A 13,169-nucleotide genomic window follows, 5' to 3' on the forward strand; every position below is an offset into this window, starting at 1 on the left:
TTTCCTATCACTTAGCCAATTCAGTATCCATGCTGCCACTGTCCCTTTTATTCCATGGGCTTTAACTTTGCTGGCAAGTCTATTATGTGGCACTTTGTCGAAAGCCTTTTGGAAATCCATGCACACTATGTCAATTGCATCTCTCTGTAATTTCTCTGCAAATTTGCTCCTCCATATCTTTCCCACTATTTGGTGGTCTATAGAATACACCTAGTAGTGTAATGGCACCTCTATTATTTCTCTAGCCATATAGATTCTGTCCTTGACCCCTTTAGGACATCCTCCCTCTCCAGCACTGTAACATTCTCCTTGACCAATACTGCCACACCACCTCCTATCTTTCCTTCCCTATCTTTCCTGTACACTTTATAACCAGGAATATTTAATACCCAATCCTGCCCTTTTTGAGCCAGGTCTCAGTTATTGCCACAACGTCATATTCCCATGTGGCTATTTGTGCCTGTAGCTCACTTAACTTGTTTACTATGCTTCGTGCGTTCACATACATACACTGTAAACTCATCTTTGACCATTCTGTATTCTCTCTTAGTTTGACCCCCTCCTAATATCTTACTATTTCTCACTTTAGTGCTCTCTGCCTCTCCAAATCCTTTGAGCACTTTATTTCCCCTTTCTAATGTTGCCTGCTGGTGCCCATCCCCCTGCCAAATTAGTTTAAACCCTCCCCAACAGCACTAGCAAACCTCCCCGCGAGGATATTGATTCCGGCCCTGTTGAGGTGCAACCCGTCCAGCCTGTACTGGTCCCACCTCCCCCAGAACTGGCCCCAATGCCCCAGAAATCTAAAACCCTCCCTCCTGCACCATCTCTCCAGCCATGCATTCAACTGCTCTATCCTCCTATTTCTATATACTCACTAGCACGTGGCACTGGGAGTAATCTGGAGATTACTACCTTTGAGGTCCTGCTTTTTAATCTCTTGCCTAGCTCCCTGAAATCTGCCTGCAGGACCTCATCCCTCTTTCTACCTATGTCGTTGGTACTGATATGGACCACGACCTTTGGCTGTTCACCCTCCCACCTCAGAATGTTCTGCAGCCGCTTGGTGATATCCTTGACCCTGGCACCAGGGAGGCAACATACCATCCTGGAGTCACATCTGTGGCCGCAGAAACACTGCTCCCCTAGCTATCGAATCCCCTACCACTATTGCTCTCCTACTCTTCTTCCCCCCTCCTGTACAGCTGAGCCACCCGTGGTGCCGCAGACTTGGCTCTGGCTATACTCCCCAGAGGAACCATCACCTTCACCAGTACTCAGAACCAAAAACTGGTTAGAGAGCGAGATGCACTCAGGGGACTCCTGCACTACCTGCCTGGTCCTCCTCTTCTGTCTGGTGGTCACCCATTCCCTTTCTGCTTGCACACTCTTTATCTGCGGGGTGACCACCTCCTGAAATGTGCTATCCACGAAGCTCTCAGCCTCATGGATGCACCGCAGTGACGCCAGCTGCTGCTCAAACTCCAAAACCCGGAGCTCGACCTCCTCCAGCTGACGATACTTCCTGCACATGTGGTTATCCAGGACACGGGAAGCATCCTGGAGTCCACACATGGCAGAAGATGTGCATTCCACGGGACTGAGCTGCCCTGCCATGCCTTTACTTAATAGACTATTAACTAGAAACACTTACCAGCTACCAGCTACTCACCAATCAGCTCCTTCTGTGGTTGTGACGTCACTTTAGCGGTTTTGCGGTTGTTGCTTTTGTTGTTGTTTTCGCTGGAGGTACTCCACCTCCTCGCTGCCGCAGTCGCCGCTGCTCCGGCCTGCACTCTCTCTGGGCCTCCCGCTCGATTTATACTCCGCCTCCTTCAAACGATTATTTTTACTTTTAATTTTTAGTTTTAATTAGTTAATTTAGTTTAAGTTATTAATTCAATAAAGTTATACCACTTTAACCTGGGCAGGATTAGTAGTGCTGGTGGCTGCTGGTTTCTCTTTCTGGTCTTCAGGTTTCTCGGGTCCTGCCGGTTTGGCTTTTTTCACTTCTTCAGTGCCCGGATTACTGGGCAGTTCTATGTTCAGTGACATACTGGTTGGAGTCTTCATCTTTATAGTAGTTAATACTCTCCCAGTTCTGATTTTAATCCACTTAGCTAACCTAGAGAGCAAAAGAAATCACCTACCTGCTCTCCTGTGACGTCACTCCTTTTTTTTAAGTCTTCTCTCAGCTCCCCTAATGCCGCCTCCGCTGCTGCCACTCGTGCTCAGGTCCGCACTGTGTCCTGGGCCTTCTCTCGGCTCCCTTAATGCCGCCTCCGCTGCCGCCACTCGTGCTCAGGTCCGCACTGTGTTCTGGGCCTTCTCTCAGCTCCCCTAATGCTGCCTCCGCTGCCGCCGCTCGCACTCGAGTCCACGCTGTGTGAAATGATTCAGAAACAACATAGTGGGACTGGAGGTAGTTTTGTGGGATTAGAGAAGGTCTATGGGTAGAAGGTAGTTCTTTAGGCTTGGAGAGCCCTGTGGGATGGGAGGCAGGTCCGTGGCATAGAAGGCGTTTCAACAGGATAGAAAGCACGTCATTGAGAAGGGAAATGGCTGAGCAAAATGAGAGGCAAGTCACTGAAATCCATGGGTATTTCAGTGGGACTAAAGGGCCAGGTTGAAGACAACTCCGCATGATTGAGGACAAACCATCAAGTTGTAGGGCAGCTCAGTAGTGCAGGTGGCAGCTCATAGGGTGGGAAACAACTCCATATATTTCGGACAGCTCAGGGTGCTTGGGAATAGCACATTGAGGCAAGGGCTTATTTGTGGGTAGCAATGTACAAGGGCCGCCGAATACTGTTTTGTACAAGCATAAGAATTTATACCTAAATGAATCTACCCTCGCCTCTACATTTTCTAAAAGATTAGAAACCACTATGAATCATGGTCTGTATGTTCACTCTTTGTGGCCATACACTTCCGAATCTGGGTGCAAACACAGCTCAAACTGGCAGTAATAAATTGTCCTCCACATTGCAAGTCTAGCTTGGTTAATGTTGATACAGGTAGTTACAAATAGAAATAAACCTCATCAACTCCAATGCTATTGCATGTTTTAACCGTAATGGTGGGAGATATACTGCCAACATTGGAGAGGAGTAAAGTGAAACCTGCACACATTGCAATTAGTGTTACGTATCTTGAGTTGGCTTTTCATTATCAGTTCTTTCAGAGATCTAATATGGTCTATTTTGATTTATCTGAGGCCTCAGCTACAAGTATCTATAATGGGTGATTCTGAAATAGTGAACTTAGCTTGAATACATGGGCTTGTAGTTGAATTTGCTATTGTGGTAAGAGAACACCACAGTCCAGATTACAAAATTGGGTCTTAAAAGTAAATTGAACTCTGACAATCTCAATTAATATGTGTAATGAGTTTCACTGGCACACAGCTGTGTATCTTGTAAATGCAATCTGCAACAGAACTGCGTAATGCCGTAGATTAGATAACTGCTCAGTAACCTTGGATTAGCCCAGACTGAGAAGGTGAGAGTCACTGCTCTTCATTGAGTATTAATGAGCTTGACTTTGGGCAGCTTCAATCCTGTTCCTAAAGAATATTGGTCTACAGCATCGAATGTTCAACAAATTTGGCCCACGTTTGTTCTTAATTTATATAAATTGTGTCATTGATGGATGTCTCTTATGTTCTCTCCTACTCCTCATTTGAGTCTACCCATGTCCCAAGCAAAGAGGATATGCTTAAGACCTACTCCCAGAACACTGCCAACATCTGTCCATCAGAAGGATCATGGAATGGGATTCAAGGTGACTGACTCTCTGGGGTGTATAATGCAATGTTAGGTGCCCATTGCACTGATGTACATTAAGTGGCAGCTCCACATGTTATTGGATGTGGAGGCCTGAGGCACTTAATGTTCCCCAATGCAATTGCCATGATGCTGGCACTCAGAGGCTGCACACAAATGTACGCAAGACTCTTTAAGGTCCTGGAACTCATTTGAATGAGGTCCAAGCACTATAAAACATCCTGGGTTGTGCTTCAGCTGCTCTGCACCTATAATAAATGTAGACCATTGGGCCTTAAAGGACTGATTTTCATTGGACACTGGTTTCCTTCACCTCTTCCCCCTGAAAGCGTCCTTCCAAGACATAGGAACCAGCAACTGTTTACATACTGCTGGTACAGGAAATCTTGCCTCCTGGCCTGTGTCACTGTCTAGGAGCGTCCTCAAATTATGCTGGTGTGAGCTGACCTTGTACTATGGAGTCAGGCCAGCTTATTTGGGATCGCCCAATAAGCCACCCTGTATTTATTTTATGGGGAAAGCAATTGTTTTCTGCTAGCTGGCTATGGACAATCATAGCCACAAACATGCGGATCGTGGTAAAATCGCTTCTAATTTGGCAATATTGTTCTTAGAGTTGGTACACAAATGAGTAAGGAATGAACTGAAATGTTAGATTAATAGTGTATGAAGAGGAAGGATCAGGGGGATGAATAATTTAGAAGGAACTTTGCAATGCGTTTAGACAATTAGGAATATCTGATGTTGCAATGGGAAGTAAAAGTGAACATTTTCCCATTCATTTGCATTTTCTTAGATAGAAATTCTGGCAGGGCCATTGCACTGATGGAAGTGCAGTGGGTGGAACTTTCACCTGCTGCTTTTTCCCCACTATGACCCTGTCCCAAATCTTGGTGATAGGGCCATGAAAATATTAAAGGCAGGTGTCATGCCAGTAGCAGCGCTACATAGGCAACCATCCAGTGCACATGGTGGGCCACCGCGGCGGCACCTTGCTGCTCCAAAGGGGAGGGGCTCAAGGCAGTGTCTGGCCAAAGGCGAAGAACTTCACAAATATCTTTTGTAGTTGCTTCCTCACTGGTGGGCCCAGATTCAAATGGGATCGATTGCCATTTTAATTCCTCAGTGGGGCCCACATGTGGCACGCAGCAGCACGTATACAAGCCTTCGGCAGGTGTATGTACCATTGGCTGCAGTGATGATGTAAATGTCAGGATTTCTTGGGAATCCCAGAACCTCTGACTGGCTTCCAAATAGAGACATCTGGATGAAAGGAGGTAGACAAAGAAGCAGCTGCCCATCCCTAGTTAGAATTTCATGTTGCAGTGAATACCCAGATGAGACAACACCTGCCCCAATTTCCAGCCCCTCCGCTGACACAATGCCCAAATTCTGCCCCATAAGAGTGACATTTCTGGAGACCTGTCTTTATGGACAGAAAAAAAGGAGAAAAGGCACAAATTTGCATCCTATTTGTTAGTTACAAGATTGTTTTACTAAATGGAGAGATCTATTGTTTCGTCAGTAGTCGAAAAGTTACTCACTGAGTAACTGTATGGAGTACCTAGTTATTAAGGGTTACTCGCTGAGTAACTGTATGGAGTACCTAGTTATTAAGGGTTACTCATTGAGTAACTGTATGGAGTACCTAGTTATTAAGTCTACTCACTGAGTAACTGTATGGAGTACCTAGCTATTAAGGGTTACTCACTGAGTAACTGTATGGAGTACCTAGTTATTAAGGGTTACTCACTGAGTAACTGTATGGAGTACCTAGTTATTAAGGGTTACTCACTGAGTAACTGTATGGAGTACCTAGTTATTAAGGGTTACTCACTGAGTAACTGTATGGAATACCTAGTTATTAAGGGTTACTCACTGAGTAACTGTATGGAGTACCTAGTTATTAAGGGTTACTCACTGAGTAACTGTATGGAGTACCTAGTTATTAAGGGTTACTCACTGTGTAACTGTATGGAGTACCTAAAGCAAAATATGCTGGAAATCTGAAATACAAACAGAAAATGCTGGAAACACTCAGCAGGTCAGGCAGCATCTGTGGAGAGAGAAACAGAGTTAACGTTTCAGGTTGATGACCTTTCAACAGAACTGGAGGTCCTAGTTAGTAATGGTTACTCACTGAGTAACTGTACAGAATTCCTCTTTAGTTTACAGGGCAAAGTCACAATGTTGGTTTTAACATTTGTCTTTATTTGGCAGGATAGGGGTTAATTTTAATGGTGTGAAAATCCCATTACCATCTCATAAAAATCCAAATTCAATTGTCTAATTCAAAGCAACAGGATACTTTAATTTTAATTCACAGTTCTCCATTCCCTCTGGGAACCTAAGGATATTTTACATATAAATATAACCAGAAACAGCGCATAAAGCAGATATGTAGCACAGCAAGCTGCTGTAAGTGAACCCACCAAATTCAGACGGGCTGGTTTCCTTAAGGCATTTGGTCAGAGAGAGAAAAAGCGGCTTTCCTGTAAAAGGACCAACCCGTAATGCTTCTTCAGCAGAGCTGGCTGCAGAAACTGGCCAACGCCACATTTCCCTCCCTGCCCAACGCCACATTTCCCCCCCTGCCCAACGCCACATTTCCCTCCCTGCCCAACGCCACATTTCCCTCCCTGCCCAACGCCACATTTCCCCCCCCCGCCCAACGCCACATTTCCCTCCCTGCCCAACACCACATTTCCCTCCCTGCCCAATGCCACATTTCCCTCCCTGCCCAACGCCACATTTCCCTCCCTGCCCAACGCCACATTCCCCTCCCTGCCCAACGCCACATTCCCCTCCCTGCCCACCGAGCAGGCACCCCAGCTGTGCCAATAGTGGGAATTCTGACAAGGTCAAGGACGTAACTGACCAGCGAATTCCCGACATGCCATTGTTACAGCAACAGAATGGGATCATGGATTTTGGAGGCCTGTTTGACAGTCAAAAATGTCTGAATGGAACACCAGCTGCACAAATTCACACATTGCTTCTCCTAAAAAGACTAGCGGAATGTTAGATTTTTTCTCGCCGGGGCCAGAATACAAAGGGCTGGGAGTTATGCTGCAGTTCTATAAAGCTCTGGTTGGACCACTTCTGGAGTACTGCATTCCGTTCTGGGGACCGCACCTCAGCAAGGATATATTGGCCTTGGAGGGGATGCCGCGCATACTCACCAAAATGATACCGGGGCTAAGGGGGTTAAATTATGAGGACACGTTGGATAGAATAGGCTTATTCCCTTAAATATAGAAGATTAAGGGTAATCTAATTGCGGTGTTTAAGATGATTAAAGGATTTGATCGAGTTGATAGGGAGAAACTGTTTCTTCTGGTGAGGAGTCCAGAACAAGGGGGCATAACCTTAAAATTAGAGCTAGGTCATTATGGGGTGATGTCAGGAAGCACTTCTTCACACAAAGGGTAGTGGAAATCGGGAACTCTCTCTCCCAGAAAGCTGTTGAGGCGAGGTTAATTGAACATTTCAAAACTGAGATTGATATTTTTTTGTTAGGTAACGATATTAAAGGATATGGAACAAAGGCGGGTAAATGGCATTTAGATACAGTTCAGCCATGACCTAATTGAATGGCGGAACAGGCTCAAGGGGCTGAATTGCCTACCCCTGTTCCTATGTTCCTGGGCACTGATTATGAGCAATTCATTCACTTTAACACAGAGTGAGGGGTGGTGGCTGTAAGTGGCTGATAATGTTTTGCTAGTGCAGTCTTGTAAAATGCTGCTTACTTCTCTTATCCTATCTGCGCTGGTAAGACCACTAAATCCTTTGTGGTACTATGTTGCTGTGCATGGTGTGGTACTGTTAGCATCTACTGCCCTGGCCACCTGCTGCCATTACTCCTCTTTGGGACTTGCAGCTCTCCGGCCAAAGCAGTGGAATCCTCCTCTGTCTAACTTTGTGCAGGGGCACGTCCACAGCTTCCTCGCTGAACCACAAAACACTCAGCTCTTCTACAGACTTTACATACATCCTTGAAGCAAACAAATGGCAGGGGGGCTCCAAGGTAGTGTTGCTGGCAGGGCCCTTTTGAATTGTTGTATCTCATTCAAACCTGCAGCAGCACATAAGGTCCCACCCTGCAAATGATGTGCTCCTGCTCAGAGATGGTACCATCACCAGGAACTTGCCATTGAAATTAGGCCGACTGTTACATAATATACATAGGAGTGTCACACTCAGTAACACAGACTATTATATACATAGGAGTGTATACTGTGAGCTTGAATGGCTGTATACTGGTAAATATTTTTACTGTCATTCTTTATGACATCATGCCAACCCACCAAGTGTTGCAACAAAACAGTTGTTTATTCACTGTGCAGCTCTGTCCCCAGCACACAGTATTTTATGGGGCTGATTTCACTACTAGGGGTCCAGCCGCCCATACCTGAAATTGCAGGCAAGCTGCCCACAATTTTTCATGCATCCATTTTAATGGATGAAAAATTGTATCCTAACTCGCAGCAAGTCCCATACACCAATCACCCCTGTGCTCACTGACCTGCACTGGCTCCCGGTCCGGCAACGCCTTGATTTATAATTCTCATCCTTTTTTTCAAATCTCTCCAACTCCTCTCCTTCATGTAATCTCTTCCATCCCTACAACCCTCCAAGATATCTGTGCTCCTCCGACTCTGGCCTCTTGAGCATCCTTGCTTTTCATCGCTCCACGACTGGCGGCCGTGCCTTCAGCTGCCTAGGCCCTAACCTCTGGAATTCCCTCCCTAAATCTCTCCATCTCTCCACCTCTCTCTTCTCCTTTAAGACGCTCCTTAATACCTACCTCTTTGACCAAGCTTTTGGTCACCTGTTCTAATATCTCCTTATGTGGCTCGGTGTCAAATTTTGTTTTATAACGCTCCTGTGAAGCGCCTTGGGACAATTTACTATGTTAAAGGCGCTATATAAATGCTTGTTGTTGTTGGTGTTGTAGAGTTCCTGTGATTTCCTGACCTGTGTGGCCAGCAGGCATGGCTCCTTGCCTGTAGCATGCATTCAGAAAATCTGCCACTCGATGTAATATTGGGGCTCCTCATAGTCCTTGTACACTGCCTTCTCTTAGTTGCATTCAACATTATTTACATTTTCAATTTTTCTTTCTTTTACAGAAATCCTGACAAAGGAATTCAGTTCCTGATTGCTCGTGGATTCATCCCTGACACGGCAATCGGCGTTGCCCACTTCCTGTTGCAGCGGAAAGGGCTGAGCCGCCAGATGATCGGGGAATTTCTTGGCAACAGTAAGAAGCAATTCAACAGGGATGTTCTGGAGTGAGTAATGACCAGATGTTGCTTTCCCCCCTCCTCCCCCCCCATCCCCCCATTTAACAGCTCGAGACCGAGAGGCCATTAGTACAATTCAATCCTCAAAGATCCTCAAGCAAATTACACAGGTGACCTCTTGCTGAAAAAGTTAAGTCCCATGGCCCATTGCAGTCTTCATAAATAGTTAAAATTGCTTTTACAAGGACTAGTGTCAGTATGAGTACATTGATGGATTTTTTGCTGCTGCTGCATCTATCTGAAGCGCAGTGTGCCAGATGATCTGTTCCTGGGGAACAAGTGGCCTGTAAAAGAAAAAAAATGTTTTAAAGCATAACAATTGCTGCTGGAAGAAAAGTAAAATACTGTCTCAGCACTTTCACAGAGTGCTGGAATGTGGAGACGGTAACTTCTTAAAAACTCGCATTGCAGCAATACAGAAAGCAACTCCACTTAAATACTGCACTTAAAGGGAGTGTGCCTTGTTTAAATTGGCTATACATCATAGGGCAGATCTTCCTCTACTAGATCTGTTCAGGAAGCAGAGTTAATGCAGAGCGCACTGGAAGTGCACTCCGCCGGGACCAGCAGCTGAGCAACTCAACTTCATCTTGAGCTTAATTTAATTGAAGGAGTGCACATGGCTGCACTTTTGGCCACATCCCAAAAATAGAAGAGGAATTATGGGTGCATCCTGAACCTTAAAGGTACCAGTACCATTAAAAGGGCAGGTACAGTTAGAGCCCCATGGTAGAGCCAGAAGGATAGTTTTTTGTAGGTAATGGGGCAGGATTATTATCTGGACACTTCTGATGAAGAATGGCAAGTTCTTGAATTAATGTATGTGTGCCAGAAACTGTAAATTAAATGTTGGTGGTCTTTATGTATATTCAAAGGTTCTGCCCCAGTGAATGAGTTTGTGTTGTTGTGCCATGGCTGGGATGACAGCAGCAGCATCCCAGGCAGTTGTCTGGACGCCCCTTACATACTACCTTGGAGGGAGCTTGTCAAAGTCTTTGCTTATAGCTTTACTTGAGGAAATGATACTCACAGACAACACAGGCGGTGCTGCGAAGGCTGCGGGAGACCTCGCGTTACAGTTGCTGAGCTCAGTGGCAGGGTGGCCAACCCTGGAACTGCCTAACTGTACATTGCTAGTCTTATTTCTATGCCTCAACTAAAAGGCCATTACATTATACTTCTTCCATGACTTTTACCCTTGGTTTACATTAGGTACTATTAGCTCAGCATTCCAAAGGCCTATTGTCTCATGGCACTGGGGGAGAGGGGGTGAAGGCATCATACAGGCATCAGGGTATAACATAAGCTGTCTTGTCCCCTTACATGTACAGAAAAGGTAAACATATAGTTGTCAAACAGATAGATGTATTTATTCAGAACTGCACAAGGAATCATAATCTATCTTGTGTGATGACATTCAGTACCAGCCTTGCAAGGGGCATTGGAAATTTGGGTTGTCTTGCTGATGTTATTCAGACACTGCATGCTTCAGCAAATTCTGCAGAAACAGTCTTTTAACCACAAAATGAAGTCCTCGATACAACATAGAATCCGAATATAACTTCACATAGCAAAGCTTCCCCAACACTATCAGCATCAAGGAGAGAAGCAGCAAATCAGCTTCTTATTCAAAGGGCCAGAAATATCATCCTTTCCATTAAGACAGATCGGCCTAAAAATTCGGTTGCTTTGCGCCTCCCGTTAGCGCCCTAAGAGGGCATTAACAGGGCGCAAAGCAACAAGCGCCCTGGCACGGCGCCGCCAACACCTCCTGCGAAATTCAGCGGGAGGTTAGCAGCGGCAGTAACCGTTAGCGCCCCGCGATCTGCGCCGTCGGCGATGACGTCATCGCCGTGTGCAGCATTTCGCTCGCACCCCGGCCGCGATCTTCGGTAACGCCCCCTGACTTACCGCTGGACGCTATGTCCGACGGGGTCGGGGGGCCTACCTGCGGCCGGGGCGGCGCAAATTAAAGGCGAGGTGCCGGGCAGCCATTTTTGTTGCTGGCTGCCTGCCCCCGTTGCCGTCCCCGGCCTCCTGATCAGCCCCCCCACGGAGTGCTGGCTGCGCTTCGTGAGCCCGGTACTTCTCTTGAGTGTCGGGCTCTTTTGCTGGCACTCCAATCCCTGGTGGCCCAGCTGGGCCCCGGGTTGCGCTGCGCAAGGCCCCTCCCCTTTAAGAACTCAATTTTTCCCCCAAGGGCCCTGGAAGTTCTCCGAGTCTCCCACCAAAGTTAAAGCAGAAGACCAGCACAACCGCCATGGAACTTCAAGGCCAAGAGCAATTTAAACAAATTAATCATTCACTGTAAGTTTCACCAACTTTTAAAACACAAAGTAGGCCAAGTGGACTGTTTTTCATTGTCATCTGGGCAGTTTGGGGCCTAACCAAGTCCTTAATGATCTGTTCACCAGAGCTAATACTGATTAATGAGCAAGCTGAAGAAATGTCAGGTCTGATTTAGTAAACACTCTCTCAGTGTGGAGGTTGTTAAAACTCACCAAAGCACGATAATATGCTTTGTATTAGCGCTGGTTGTTCAAAGGTGCTGTTGCCTCCAGGAGATTCTGACTTAGTTGCAAACAGAGCTGCCAGTTTGCATTATCGAAGACAGAAGCAGAATCACAAGCCTGCTTCTATTTTTACCACAGCGTCTTTGGAGAGTTTCAAAGATGGAGGTCTCTTTTATTCTACTTTGATTTCATTTTATTTGTCTCCGTCTTGTGCCACTCTTGAACCAATTACCGATAAGTGAAAGGAGTAGGTGGATCCACCCTCTAATTTTTCCCTATCTTCTCAGATGAGCATGGGTAAGGCTAGAAACTCACCGCATGGGGACTCGTGAACCTTCATATGAAGTTTTATAAAGAATTTACTGATGGAACTCTGCCATTTCTGCTGTCAACTATTAAAAGATTGAACTGCGGTACGAGCTTGCTATAACCATGTTTTCTCCCAATCTTCTCCACAGAACTTAGTGTTAGATTTAAATTCACACAGTGGAGATATTGATGGAACAATGGGTTAGCAGAGTGTCCAATCACCTTTACAATCTGGATTTGAATACAGCTCAGACTGATAGGATGAGTCTCACTGCTGGTTGTAACAGGCAAAAATGAAAGGAATTTTTTGTAACCTCTGTAATGATATTTGCAGAATATTCAGATTAGAGTTGACCTGTAATCACTGCGGCTGATTTTTATTGATAGTTCTGCCATAACTCCAGTGCGAAAAGAAGACAACTGTTTTATTTCTCTACTGAGCTCGAGACAGTGATGGCAGTATTGGAGTTAACAAAATATTAGTTTGTGAATTGCACAGTTTTCTTTACAAATTATTTGTTCAATCAACAAAACTATCCATTTTCTATAGTTAATGTTCAAGTAAGGATGAGCATTGGAAAAATTCTCATCAATGCAGCAAGGAGACCCTGTTCTAAGGTTGGCCTTAGGGCACGTAGTTTAACAAGAGTGAAGTTGAACATTGTTGTGCATCTGCCTGAGCTATAGCGAACACTTCTTTTAGAGGGGTCTGACGTAAGAAAACTACTAGGCACTTGGTCTAAGCGTTAAACAAAGCTTTAATCAACTGTTTTACAACATGGAGGTCTAGTTGTGTCCTTCACTAGTTCCTGTTAAGAATGTCCTGCGCAAGCTGGGCCCATGCCCGAGTATTTATACTCTCCCTGGACAGCGCCACCCGCAGGCCGCTCAGTATTATTTCATAAGTCTTTCTTTCATGAATGACAAGATTCATGTCAGGGTCATTTTCCAACTGTGCACGCCCCAGAGGGGAGCCTCGTGCACTCTGATGCGTATTGAAAATTCTGATGCCTGCTGTGCATGGTTCTCTGACCATTAATATCAGCAGTCGGAAAATCTTATGCAGCAGTGCGCAAATTTCAAATATGTGCTGCTGTTGCCCAAAGCTCTTCGTCGGAAGAGTGAAGTCAGAAAAATATTCCTTTGATGATCAAAGTGTTTCACTCCTTAGTTATAATATTGCTTGCCTTACTAAGCACCAATTTCAGCCCACAAAAAACATTGCACTAATTGATGATACCTAGGGGGAAAAA

The 13,169-nt window shown here is 45.5% G+C and overlaps 1 protein-coding gene across 1 annotated transcript in view; it reads left to right on the forward strand.

Moving 5' to 3' along the window:
• LOC147106169 (IQ motif and SEC7 domain-containing protein 3-like) overlaps positions 1 to 13,169 on the forward strand; it is a 246,485-nt gene that overhangs the window by 63,929 nt on the left and 169,387 nt on the right. The window contains exon 3 of the mRNA XM_086009022.1: positions 8,921 to 9,082. Within this exon, the coding sequence (XP_085865148.1) occupies positions 8,921 to 9,082 (162 nt within the window). The remainder of the gene's footprint in view (positions 1 to 8,920; positions 9,083 to 13,169) is intronic.

Source organism: Somniosus microcephalus, chromosome 16, assembly GCF_052327205.1.
Source record: "Somniosus microcephalus isolate GS21.2 chromosome 16, FLI_Smic_1.0, whole genome shotgun sequence".
NCBI lineage: Eukaryota > Metazoa > Chordata > Chondrichthyes > Squaliformes > Somniosidae > Somniosus > Somniosus microcephalus.